The 14419-nt window shown below is 41.2% G+C and overlaps 1 protein-coding gene across 1 annotated transcript in view; it reads right to left on the bottom strand.

The window, feature by feature from the left end:
• The window catches only part of Plekhh2 (pleckstrin homology, MyTH4 and FERM domain containing H2), a 111867-nt gene that overhangs the window by 69128 nt on the left and 28320 nt on the right, over nucleotides 1–14419 (bottom strand). The window contains exon 3 of the mRNA XM_021217699.2: nucleotides 6330–6392. Within this exon, the coding sequence (XP_021073358.1) occupies nucleotides 6330–6392 (63 nt within the window). The remainder of the gene's footprint in view (nucleotides 1–6329; nucleotides 6393–14419) is intronic.

Raw genomic sequence — 14419 nt, 5'->3', positions numbered from 1 at the left:
ACAAAATTTAAAGCTAAGATGAAAGGATGGACTATCCAGAGACTACCCCATCCGGGGATCCATCCCATCATCAGCCACCAAACCCAGATACTAATGCGCATGCCAGCAAGATTCTGCTGAAGGGACCCTGATATAGCGGCCTCTTGTGAGGCTATGCCAGTACCTGGCTAAATTTTTAAAGAATTTAAAGGAAGAGAGTAATTGAAGAAGACACCTGACATTGACATACAGATGTACATATATACCAGAGAGGGAGGAAATGTGAAGACAATTCAGTTACAGTTTAGGTATAAAGTATTTCCCAAAGTGCTCATCTATAGAAGGCTTGGTCTAACCCTGTAGACCCAGCCACTGTGACACGGTTGATCCTGAGAGCTCTGCCTTCAGTAATGGATTACACCACTGGTGGGAGAGGAATCTGATGGCATTATTGAGGAAAGGTGGGCTGGGGCTGGGAGAAGGATCATCTGAGAGCGAGAATCTGAAGCTCTTGTCCCCTGGTGGCATTCTTATGTATCCCATGTGTGTCTGTCTCTGTCTCTGCCCCACCCTCAGCCCCTTCCTGCTACTGCTCCCCCCCAGCCCCTGTCCCCTTCCTGGCTGTACCATGAGCATCTCTGTTTGTCACCTGCTCTCTCCGCCTTGCGGTTTGCCTCATCTCGGGAGCCAACCGACCACAGACTGAAACCATGAGCCAAAAATATGACCTTTCTCCCGAAAACAGTTGCTCTCGGGTTCTCTGTCACAGCAATGCAAGGTCTGGCTACTCAGAACCATGTGAGAACAGAGCAACCACACTTAGATGTCACATGAAACTGCCCTTTCATGACTCGGGAAGGTTAAATTACTATATATTCCTATAGCTCTGGACAGGTAGGGACTATAACCAAAGAATGTGTTCTTGTGTTATGCATGAACATGACCAAGACCCTTGGATGGAGCATTCTCATCTGGAACTCTTTTCAGGTGACTTTTTTGGATAAACAACTTTCTGAGGCAAGGAAAATAATGGCAAATGTGCGCAAAGTCTCTTAAAGAGTCACAAAATAGTCACCAGCTGTCCCTGTTAGGACCAGGACTCCCAGCCTTCCTTGGTAATCACTATGAATAAGATGTCTACAGGAATGCTAAGTTTACAGAAGAAACAAGCCATCTTTTAAAACATCCTACCACAAGCACACGGAAAACAGCCCAGTTCTTTTTCCATTCATTTAACCTTAACCATACAGGAATTTTAGCTACTCGGACCGACCAGTACCAAACACCGAATGAGGAGCTGGGGACACGGCTCAGCAGTTAAGAGCGCTGACTGCTCTTCCAGAGGTCCCAGTTCAACTCCCAGCACCCACGCGGCAGCTCGCAACTGTCTGTAACTGTAGTTCTAGGGGATCCTCGCACAGACATACCTCACACAGACATGCAAGCAAACACCAATGCACATAAAATAAAAATAAATAAATTGTTTAAAAGAAAATAACACGGACAAATCCCACTGTTTGACCAAACACGCAAGCATCTACACACACCCCGGCTTTCCTCTTTTCTTCCTGGTAAAGTTCCTATTTGCTTCTTCTCATCATACCCTTCAACCTCCTCCCGAGCCTCTTAGATTCTGAAATCTCTAAGCTATTCTTCATCAAAGAACTAGCTCAAGCAGATTTGAACTGCTCAGATCCCAAAGATAGAACAGGGCTCTGACTGGTCTGGGGCAAAGGGAATCTTTGAGCCCTTGGGACATCCTTATAAACAAAAGCACCTTGGCTTCTGCCATCTTGGGCACAACATGCTAACAACATGCTTGATGGGTGCGACCAGATACTTTTCTATCGCTGTCACAAACTCCATATCCACGGCAACTTCTAGAAAGAAGGGTTTATTTGGGCTCCTCTGGGAAGGCCGAACCTCCTAAGCCTCCACTAACAGCATCACCAAATGGGAACCAACTGTTCAAATACACAGCCTGTGGATGCATGTTCTCACTCGAATCATTACCATGGTGAATATCTATCATTGTTCACATAGGGTCTCAGCCACACAGTACCAGTGTGACTCTGGCAGGGGAATAGAGGGATGGGGAAAGCTGGAGTCTTAGTAACTAAGGTCCGTCACATGAGTATCTCAGGCTGATCCCCTATACACCAGGATTTGTGGTTTTGGCACTGGCAATGCTTTGCAAATCTTGCTCATGCAACCTTGATAGGAGGAGCCAGCACGTCCCTGCATGATGTCACTGGAATACAGCAACTGGAAACTTGGACCTGGGTGTTCCTGGACACTGCCTATGATGGCCATTTCTTTTATGGACTGTAAACATTTCCTTTCCCTGTATATAACCAGAGCCGTGAGTGTGAAGTGGTTGTTGTTGTTGTTGCTGTTGTTTTGTTTTGTTTTGTTTTTGCATCCTATAAATGCTTCCAGTAATTCACTGAACTCAAGGGTAGTTTGGGGAGCTACCCGTAACTCCCAGTGCTAATTTTTATTGTCCTACCCATATGGAAGCCACATAAGCCCACACAATACTTATACTGCTTCTGTCACCACCATCAACTGGGCTGACTGTGTGCCAGGCACCTCACTTAAATCTGCTTCAATCTTCACAACAGCTTAACTCCTACTCGGCACTAATATGTGCTCGGGAGCATTCCAAGTACTTTACTTCTAGCAACCCACTCGAGTTCTACACAATCCTATGAGACAGGCACAAGACTGCATCACATTTTATAGATAGAAAGCTGAAGTGAAGCAGTCAGAGAGGAGAGCTGACCGAGTCCGACAGTCTGACTGCAGAGTCTGTGTTCTTTAATCAATCCTCCATAAACCAAAAGCTGTTAGTTGATCCCAAGATGGACAGCCATGAACTCCATCTGAATTTTCTTCTGACTGTGCAGATTCTCCTTGGCAACCTCTGGTCTCCTTGGCAACCTCTGGTCTCATATGCCCCCACCTCTTTCCCACTGTCTCTGGGAAGAGGGAGGGAGGAGAGGAAAGGGAAATGGCTCACCTCAAACCCTGAATTCTCACTGTAAGTGTTTACAAGGCTGCTGTATGTAAATTGGGGAAACTGTTCTCCAAGAACCATAAAGAACAACTGAGTTAGAACTAGCCTCCATATCTACCTGGACCACAATTGTACAGGAGTGTCTACAATTGTGCCACGCTGGCCTTTCTCATGGGATGCCCCATAAGTGGACCATTTTCATAAGATAAATTTATTTGTGTTATAGACAAGGTTCATTATAAGATATCAAGAGATTAAGTTCTAAACAAGACGGATTTGACTTATGGCACTGGAGTGTTATATGTTTACTAAGCCAACGATGGGAATTTAGATTACAGTTCTTCTCAAATGAACAGGGCAGGAGTAGCTAAAGTTGAAATGAATAGTGAAGCCTAATGCTGGCACTTCAGCCATTCAGAGCTCTCATCCACTGCCAGCGGGCATGCTGTCTGACACGTCCGCTTTACAGACCCTTGTAACTAAATGCCCCTGCCAGTGCTATTGGAAAACAGAGAGGACGAAAGAAAAAGGTGAGACAAAGGTGGGGGGAAATGTTTAGATTTCATTCTAATTCAAGTAAATGACACAGAGGAGAGCACGCTTACTTACTAGCACCCTGGGAAGGTATAGGCAAGATTCAGAATGCAGAACGCTTGAGAGGAAAAACTAAACCAACAAAGGAGAGAAAAAGAACCACACAGAATGAAGTCTAAGGTCAAATGAAATGTGCCAATCTAGTCCTGATCTCAACTTTAATAAGCCAGTCATTTAAGATGAGGAAAACAGCATATACACATACTGCTTTAATAATAAATGTTATCTATTATATTATATATAAGTAAACATATATTCATATTATAAGTAGTACAATAAGCCAGTCATTTAAGATGAGGAAAACAGCATATACACATACTGCTTTAATAATAAATATTATCTATTATATTATATATAAATAAATATATATTCATATTATAAGTAGTATATTAAGAAATAAAGACAGATACTCAAATAAATACACCTGCATGCCTCTGATCATACTAACCAAAAGGCAGAGGCAACTGAAATGCCCATCAGTAGTTGAATAAACAAAATGTGACATATAAACGGAACATGATCAAAATTATCCTACTAATAAGAGAAGCCAGACACAAAGATCACATATTATAAGAATAATTCAGTAAGAAATAGCCAATCTAGGTGGGGTGGCACATACCTGTAATCCCCACATTGGGGAGACTGAGGCAGGAGGATTATAAGTTTAAGGCCAGCCTGGACCGCATAGTAAGGCCCCACCCTTCTATGCAGGGTGGGTAAATTCACAAAGACAGAGTGCAGTCTGTGACTGCCAGGGCGGAGGGCAGAGGGAGTGACAGCGACAGGCTTCATTGTGAAAGGTGGCAATAATTAACCGAGCTAAACAGAGATGCTGATTATATGATAATTGTAGTTATCTGTTCTAAATAATAATCTTATACGAACTTCACCCAATTAAAAAACAAAATAACGGGGCTAGAGAAATGGTAGCAGTTAATAGACCATACTGTTTTTTCAGAGGTCTCAAGTTCAGTTCCCAGCACTCAAAACGGCCGGCTCTAACAGCTCTGGTCTCTGTGGGCACCAGCACACACACACACACACACACACACACACACACACACACACTTAAAAATAAAATTAATATTAAAAAACAAAACCAGAAGCAATAATGAGATATTTGGGGGAATTTTGAATGGTATCTATCGCTTCGATTTATTGAGAAACTTTTGCTAATATTTTTGGCATGGCAAGGGCACTGTGGGTGGGACTTGTAAAAGTCTTTTAGATGAGTAGCTCTGACTTCACTCAGCTCTCGGGTGCAATTGTATGACATCTGGTATTGGCTTCCTCAAAATAATCCAATGTACGGAGGGAGCAAGCGACTGCTGATAAGACAAACCACGAGTTAACTAGCTCCCCAGAGACTCCAGCGTGCTGCTTTCTCTGCTCTCATATGTGGTTGAGGTTTCATGTAATAAAATTTTAAGATTTCTTTTCAAATATGAATAAGACAGCAAGAGTTAGGTTGGATTGGTATTGCTTAGATATCTGTTAAGCCACTCTTAACAGTTTGCTATGTTAAATGTAACCTCAAGATTAAAGGAGAAATGTGCTTGGTACCCCAAAAGCACACAAACAAAAGACACCAAAGACAGACTGCAGTACTGTGCATCTCCCTCCCTCCCTGCCTCCCCTCCTTCTTCCCTCCTTCCCGGCTTCCTCTCTCTCTCTCTCTCTCCTCTCAATCCCTCCCCCTCTCTCACTCTGAGTGTGTGTGTGTGTGTGTGTGTGTGTGTGTGTGTGTGTGATTGATGTATTTTCATGTGTATTGGTGTTTTGTCTGCATGTTTGTCTGTGTGAGGATATGGGATCCTGTGAAACTGGAGTTCCAGACAGTTGTGAGCTGCCATGTAGGTGCTGGGAATTGAAGTCCTCTGGAAGAGCAGTCAGTACTCTTAGCTATACTATGCATTTCTGAGAAAGAATTCTGTATTGCTGGTTTTTTTGCTTTTGGAAACTGTGGCTTTGAGCAACTGTGGTAAGGATCTTCTCATTAAACAAGAGGCTGTAGATTTAATGTTATTGAAGAATGTCCAGGCTGGGTGTGCACATCCAAGCCATCCACTTCATTGTTCTCAGGGCCCAGAAAGGGCCACGTGACTTACCAAATCACCATCCAAAGACTCAAAGTAAAATTAAAAAAATGAAAATACAAAAAAAAAAATCATCTTAATACCACAATTCAAGCAGATTTCTAGCTTCCTCTCAGACTAACTTTTACCTTATGGGTTTGACTTTTCTTACCCATAAACATGAGAATACAAAATATGAATTTTGTACATATTTTACTAATTGTAAGCAAGTTTCTCTATTAATTCTCAGTAAAATGATTTGAAATAGGTTTTTTTTTTTTTTTTTTTTTTTTTTTTTGAGCAACTGTTGTTCATGGCCTTACGTTTACCCATTCATTTTTCTACAATCTGGGATTCACATAATTTCCAACCCTTTATCACTATACATAAAGTGGATGTGATCATGGACACACAAAAACCTAATTGCTGTGAGGGTTCCCATCCAACGTCACATATGACTTTCTAAAAAGATAAAATAGTCTACCAAAATCGTTTTCCTTCTTGGGAAATCTATACAGGAACAAAATAGAGTACATTTTCCCACTCTATGAAGTGAGCTCTTGAACAAAATTATAAAATATCCAGGAAGGTTGACAGCCATCCTGTTTTGAGCCTAACAATTTTTGCATGCATAGGGAAAGACAGACTGACGTACACTCTACCTCTTGAAAAGCCTTTTCTGCTTGCCGTTCTGCATCGATAACTTGTCTCTCCAGCTGTTGCATCTGTAGGTGAGGGAGGGTATAAAATACACAAATATTTATATTTACCTTTTGGGAAAAGACTTTAAATCCCATAATGTCATCAATTCTTAAAAATAAGTGAAGTAGTCCATTGTATATGAATTACAGTTAGCAACATTCAAAAGCACTTGATATTACAAACTGATGAAAGTCTTGATATTTTGAACATTGCAGTCTATTAACTGGTAACTTTGTAAGTGCTGTCTGTTAGTTCACAGAATTGGTATCAATCACGTTTTCCTTCTTCAATATGGTATTTCATATACTACAAGAATGTTCATCGATAGATTATAAATTACTGGTCAATACATATTAATAACAATAAAAAGACAAAGTGCCTTATTATTATTATTATTATTTTTTTTTGGTTTAAAAAAAAAGCCACAATTAAACCAGGGAAGCATATATTCTCACAAACTCACTGGATGGTATATTTAAGTCAAGGCTGTGGCATCCTGAATGTAGTCTTATAGATGGATGGAAAGAATATGAAACACAAATACCTAAATAAATACAGAAAGTACAATATAAACGTCTTTCAGAAGTCCAGTAGTGATTAAGGAATGTGTGCCAGATGAAATTCGAGTCTTTTTCTCTTGAGGCTGTAGTTTGACCAAGTTTAGAGCAGTCTGTTGTTAGATCTGTGCTCACTTTCACTCTTTTCCAGGACTGTTGGCTCAGATGTCCAGAACTCATGGTTAACTTCCAACTCTTCGACCCCAGGGCAGCCCCCGCCCCCCTGCCCCCGAGGACCAGCCGGCCGGTAGCGCCCTCTCCTGGCACCACCGAGAAGCGAAGCGCCTCGCTGGCTAGAGGGGCCGACCAGCCCCAACCAGCTGACATCCCATGCTTCCTATCCGCCCCACGACAGGTTCTCAACCTCAGGAGCATGGCTTGAGACAGCTATGCCCCGTTCTTAAAGGGTTCGTTGACTGGGAACCATTTCCTGGGCTTTGTTTGTCCAGATTCACATTTACACGGGGTCTCACAGAATACCTTCACCCATTTCCCAGGCAAGGCTTCAACAATTCAAAAGGGATCCTCATACCCATGTAATGGGGAGACGAGAGACAGACATACGCTTTTGAACTGGCTAGTCTGGTATACCCTAAAGAAAACAAAAGACTCCACCTCAAACAAGATGGGAGACAAGGACTGAAACCTCCACCCAACCACTATAGGACACGCACATCTGCACTTACACAAACACGCACACATACATCATACAGATACACACCAGGAGCATCACATACATCCATATACCCCCACAAAGATTCACTAAAAAAAGCCTTTTGCCAGGGCTGGTGAGATGGCTCAGCAGTTAAGAGCACTGACTGCACTTCCAAAGGTCCCGAGTTCAAATCCCAGCAACCACGTGGTGGCTCACAACCATCTGACACCCTCTTCTGGTGTGTCTGAAGACAACTACAGTGTACTTACATATAATAAATAAATCTTTTTTTAAAAGAAAAGAAAAGAAAATGTTTTAAAAAAAGACTTTTGCCTAATCCAGTATCTACTGTTGCGAACCTAGTTCAAGTCTCCATGCATAGTAGATACTGAGTGTCATAGACTATTGATAAGTGACAAAGATCTGTAAGTATGTGTAGTCAAAGAACAGCTGTGCTGGTTAGTTCTGATTGTTAATGGAACTGGATAAAGATGTGCCTCGGAGACTAGTAAAGCTTATTTGTGTCTGAGAAGTTATCTCCAGTGTTGGTTAGATGACACTCCCTTGCATACAAACACATAGCACTTTAGAATACTTTGATATACAAGTAGGCAAGATTTGTTGCTAGGCATAAAAAGATATACGTATGTATCTCTAAAGGAATTAATACCATAGGCTCAAAGGTCACGTTTGTTATTTTTTAATTAAGCAAAAAGAGGTCTATGAAATAATAAGGGAAAAGAAGAAAGGAAAGGGGGACAAGTCGTGAATTTGGAGGCAAGATCTAAATTAGAGCCCAGAGTCCACTATTTATGAATGGCGTTAATGATTTAATATAGCAAGTTTCTATTCTTTGTCAGTAAAAGAGAATAACTTTTGTCCTAGTATATTTATATAAAAATTGAGTAGTAAGACATCTAGCATAACATTCAATGTATTAATGATCTTCATATTACACAAAACCTTTTATAGCAGTATATTTCTAAGCATTGCTTTACGGATAATATAAGTTGGGATGGTTCTGGTTCAAACGAGCTAAGTACACTCAAGGGGCCTGGGTTTTAGTTCTTACCATACTACTTTACTAACAGTTTCCCACTAGGTTCTATAATTGCTGTGTATAAAATGTGGATAGTACAACCTTCTCTATTACAAAATGTGAGGCTAAAAATAAGAGAAGAGGTGACCATAGTATGAAAAGAGTTTAGGTTTTTCAGTAATTAAAAAATTAATTAAATTAGGTTTTTCAATTAAAATTAATTGAAGGTGCGCACACCTTCAATCTCAGCACTTAGGAGGCAGAGACAAGCAGATCTCTGAGTTTGGGGCCATCCTAGGCTACGGAGTAAGTTGGGGTTTTTTTGTTTGGTTGGTTTTTTTTGTTTTGTTTTGTTTTTGTTTTGTTTTTTTGGTTTTTCGAGACAGGGTTTCTCTGTGTAGCCCCAGCTGTCTTGGAACTCACTCTGTAGACCAGGCTGGCCTTGAACTCAGAAATCCGCCTTCCTCTGCCTCCCGAGTGCTGGGACTAAAGGCATGTGCCATCACACCCGGCTCAGATAAGTTTTAAGATAGCCAAAACTACTGTGTCTCAAAAAACTGACCCCCATTTAAAAAAACAAACAAACAAAACCCCACAACAACCCATGATTATAGCAACCGCAGTGTTATCATTTGAAAGACAAAAACAATGGTGTCCAGCTTGAGGGTACAGCTCAATGACAGAACATTTATTTAGTATGCATGGGCCTTAGGTTTAACAATCACACACACACACACACACACACACACACACACACACACACTCACCAAGGGAAAGGAACAGAGAAAAGAGGAAAGATATCTGTCTAAAAGCAAGGGATTTTCTCTAAATATATAAAAATAGTAACACATTCACACAATTAAATACTATAAAATCACTATAAATTGTGTAGATGGGTAAAATCTTATAACTCTGGGAGGGACAGATCTGCGTACAGACGGCCTGACTGGTCCTGAGCTGATAAGCACCACATCTAGATGATGCCACACGAGGCACACTGCCATGTATTAAAAAAGTCTTATCTCCAATAGGAGCTTTTAAACATATACGTGAAAAGGTATCAATAACATATTTAAAGATAAAGCAGGGGCTGAGTGTGTCTCTCTGTGGTGGAGTACTAAGGTAGCATACTGAAGGGTTTGGTTTTGATTACTCACCACAAAAAAGAGACAAATATAAATTATATATGGAATGACATGTAAATACCCGGGAAAGTTTGTTTAAAAAAAAAGTTAATGAAGATTTTAATTTTATTTATATAAGAAAGATTGTGTATTGTTTTTATGGGATGAGATATACATACATACCATGGAGCTGTCTGGTTATCTTATGATTATATAATAGAATTGTGTGTCATGTAGTTTTTACCTTAAATGATGAGTAATGGGAGAGTTAATTCCATTTCAAAAGAGTGTAACGCCCTCCACACCCACTCCTCCATTTCTCTTCAGAAAAGGGCAGGCCTCCCGGGACGGCATATCAAGTAAGACTAGGCACCTCCTCTCATATTAAGGCTGGAGGAGACAACTCGGAATGGGGACCAGGGTCCCGAAAGCCAGCAAAAGAATGAGAGGCAGCCCCCCCTTCCGTTGTTAGGAGTCCCACAAGAAGGCCAAACGACACAACAGTAATATATATGCAGAGGGTCTAGGTCAGCCCCAAGTATGCTCCCTGCTTGGTGGCTCAGTGTCTGTGAGCCCAGGTCACTTGATTCTGTGGGTTTTCTTAACGCCTTTGACTCCTCCCCCTAAGGCTCTCTGTATCTGTTTCCATCAGCTGCTGGATAAAACCTCCCTGGTGACAACTGGGCTAACCAGGAGGAGAGGAGGAGGGGAAAGGATAATCTCCTAAAAGCTCCACCACTGCTAATGATGTGGGGTATTTGGAGGATGATTGCCAGGCCATGTTTTGTTGGGTTGAGTGTGCAGTTTATTAGGGAACACGGCAGCACAAACCTTGTAATGTAGGATGGACATGATCTTCGGTTATTTTATATAGTAAAATTCATTACTAAAGATAAAAAGTATAATGGAAGAGAAAAGATAGAAGTATCTTGCATTAGAAACAATGATCACTTATAATGGTTGCAATAGTCAAAGGTAATTTTGCTGCTTCAGAAAGCAGACAATTGAAGAAGATTCTAAACTACGTTGTGGGATTGAAGCATAAATGGATAATGTTCTCGGAGAAGAGGACTGAGTGACAGAGCATCTCATAGTCATCACTGAGGACTATGAGGTCATAGTAATCACTATGAGGTCACACACAGAGAGAACTATTTACAGCCAAGAGTCTTTGCAAACTAAATTAACCAGGAAGATGGGCAAAGTAAACTCATTTGCAAAGGCCAACAACAGAGGGGAATCTGATAAAGATTACAGTGGGGAGAGAAAGGGTAAAAATAACACAGTCAAGAACTGTTTGTAAAAGAACAATATAACTGATAAAGCCACAAATGATCAACGTCAGGAATTCAAGGAGCGCTCAAGTGGAAGTTTCTGGCTGTGTCACGTGATAGAGACTCACATGGTGTTTTGCCGAAGCAGACCCGTGGGAGGACATGTGATGTTGGAGAGATAAATAGAACTCAGTGGACAGTGATAGGGTGCTTGCATAACTAGCCTTGCAACACTTCATTGGTCTGGAGTCTTCACTGATCTTCACCTCATTGAGAGAGGAACGGCAGAGAACTTCTCCTGGTGTCCTGGTTGGTTCCGCTCCCGCTGACTCGTGCCTATTTGGCAGAGGCCTGGCTGTTTCTGCTGGATTGGGCCACCGATGCTGATTCATGTTTGGTAACCTGACACTACTGAACTGGACTGCTGGTATCCTGACAATGGAGATCGGAACCACACCAAAGAACGACTTCTAAGCAGGTCCACATCCTCTTGTCCTACTTACCATCTTTCTCCCCTACCTTTGGTGGGCTAGAAGTGTGTGTGTTGAGGGCAGGGGAGGCAAAATGTTTGAAAACTCCTTATTAAAAGTAAGTTTTAAAAAATCTAAGACTACAGAAGACCAAAATGTAGAATCACAGAACTTGGGGTGGGGGTGGGGGGAAATAACCGAATATTATGAGCAAAAATAATTGGACAACTTGGATGAAATGCACAATCTCTTTTAAAGTCATAAAATCGCAAAGATTAGCCAAGGAGAAATGTTAGCTTAATGGTCTCATAACTAAGAAATGCATCATACTATTTAAAACTTTACAAAAGGAAAACTCCAAAAGTACATAACTTTGCTAGTGAAGTCAACTGAAGATGTGTGTAAGAATGAAAACAAAGTCAAAAAGTAAACAAACTGCTTCAGGATGACAACTTCCCAGTGCACTTTACAAGGCCAGCTACTGGAATGCTGTTTCCTCTTGGCTCCCAGTCCTTATGTGTTGTCTAAAGAAGCTAGTGGCTCAGCCTCAACTATAATCATGAAAATCACAGAGCTTTCACAACTCTCCATTCCATAAAGTATATACATACGCAGAGGCCCTCAAATAAATGTACTAAAGAGTTGTAGGTGCTGTTTTTCTCCCCCTTTTGAATTTTTTTATTTAAAAAATTATCTCATGCAATTCATTCTCATCATGATCTTTTCCCACCCCTCCCAACTCCTCTCCACCTTCCTACCCACCCAACTTCGCGTTCCCTCTCAGAAAACCTAACCAATCACAAAATCAAAGCTCAGACTAATATCCTCATGAGTACAATGTCAGAAATCCTTAATAAAATAGTGACAGAGCAAATCCAGATATGTACCATGAAGGTAGCCTTCTTGATTGTCACAGATGAGCAAAGGGACAGAAAGCATACAAGGGACTTCTAGGGCTTAGAACTTGGGAAGGAAACCGAGATAACTTACAGGAAACAGGACCGTCTCCTTATTGAGATTGCTTGTGTATTTTTACCGTAAGTGTATCAATCTGAACCCCCCAACTTAAATATCAAATAGCCTGGAATTCTAAAACATACAAAGAAAACATGAAGCCAGCTAACAAAAATCAATGTTTTTGAGTTAGACAATCCAAGGTTATAACAATGTAACTACATCAATCTTAGACAAAGATAAACATGGAAATAATGTGTGAGAAATCTCAGACTATGTTTAGGGTAGTGGAGATTAAGTGGGAATAGAATCCATTATTAGAAAGACAATAGCTTTTAAAAGATGTAGGGAGAGGTTAAAGAATAAATGGGTAGGAAAATAATTCAAAACCCAGTAGATAATCGGCAGCCAGCCGATTATCTCCGTACAGCTCCCAAAGGTCCTCACCTTGTAGTCATCCGCCTTCTTTCCTTCACTACATGGGGCTAACCCTTATGATAACAGGTTACTCTGGAAGGATGGAGACTCACTTCTGAGCCCGTCTTTCACCTTGAACTCCTCTGGACTCCGTTCACTGCTCTCAGGTAGCCCTGCTGAGGTGTCCCCGTGCTTAGCCGAGGCTTCCTACCAACAGCCAATTTTCCAACAACCATTGAGGGAACTCTTTTGGCAGTAGACCCTGCAGCTTCATTCAAACCCTCAGCTCTCTGCAAGCCTAACCAACGTGCTGACTCAGCTTCGCCAGAGGGATGAGCCAATTCACTCCCACGGTCTCTGACACTTAGAAACTATGCAGGATAATAAATGTCTGTAGTGTGGTTAAGTTTGGAGTGATTTGTCAACGCAAAATAGATATGTAAAGGCAGACATAACAAAGTATTTACCAGAAGAAAAGAAAGCACGCAACATAGGGAGTAGAGTTTAATGGACAAGAGGGTAAAACTAGAAATGGCTAATTATACGTGCAGACGGGGCTCCAGAGTACTGTAGGTAAGGGGAGGAAGTGAACGAGGGAGAAAGAAGAGCCACCAGGAGAAGCAACGTGCTGGCATGCTCTAGTCACACCTGAACTTCAAGAAAATGAACCCATTGCCTGCGAAGTTGGTCTCTAAATGTAGTTTATGTCACACTGAAAGATGCTAGGCAGAGTGGCTTGGGTGGGCCAGGTTATAGTTGATGTTATAGATGTGTTTTTAAAACATCTCTAACTTATCCCTTCTCTAATACTTTCCATTGTTTCTACTTTTCAGTTTAACACACATACATAACATGAATTATCTTACATAACTTCATATAACTCAGTATCATTTCCTTCCTTGTGAACATGGACTTCACATTCATTCAGCCCCATATTGATATCTCTCCCATTTTCCCTAGACTATTATCTTGAATTTTTATTTCATTCCTTAAAAAGTAAAGCATGTGGCTTTAAAATTATTCTGTATGGCAGCGGACTCTACATGTCTGCTGAGGCTGAACCTGAAGCTTTTTTATATGTTTTTAGAACCCTGGAGCATCATAGGAAAAGATGCAGCCACCTTGCTGCAATGAAAAGGGAGTGAGGGATGCAACAGTGTCTAGTTACTCTACTACAATCAACTCAATGTCCGGCATGTAAATCTGGAACATGCAAGACAGCTGTCATGTCCGTGTCCTTGCTGAACCCAGGCTCTAGTCTATCTGCAAGTGAATGTGATAAGACCCCATCAAATAACAAGCACAGTCTAAGACTACCAAAAGAACCATAGACAAATGCTCTTTTAAAACTACTGTAATCTTTCTTAATTGATAAAAAAAATTATATTTACAGGACTGGGAAGATAGCTCAGTCATTAGGCTCATGCAAGCTTTTCCAGAGGAACTCCAGGGGGATGTGACCCACCTGCTTCAGAGGGACCTGTACTCATAGTACCTACTTACACACACAGACACACACACAGACACACACACACACACACACACACACACACACACACA

Source organism: Mus pahari, chromosome 18 (genome assembly GCF_900095145.1).
Source record: "Mus pahari chromosome 18, PAHARI_EIJ_v1.1, whole genome shotgun sequence".
NCBI lineage: Eukaryota > Metazoa > Chordata > Mammalia > Rodentia > Muridae > Mus > Mus pahari.
Note: the sequence above shows the minus strand (reverse complement) of the source record. Positions and strands in the feature narration are given on the sequence as shown.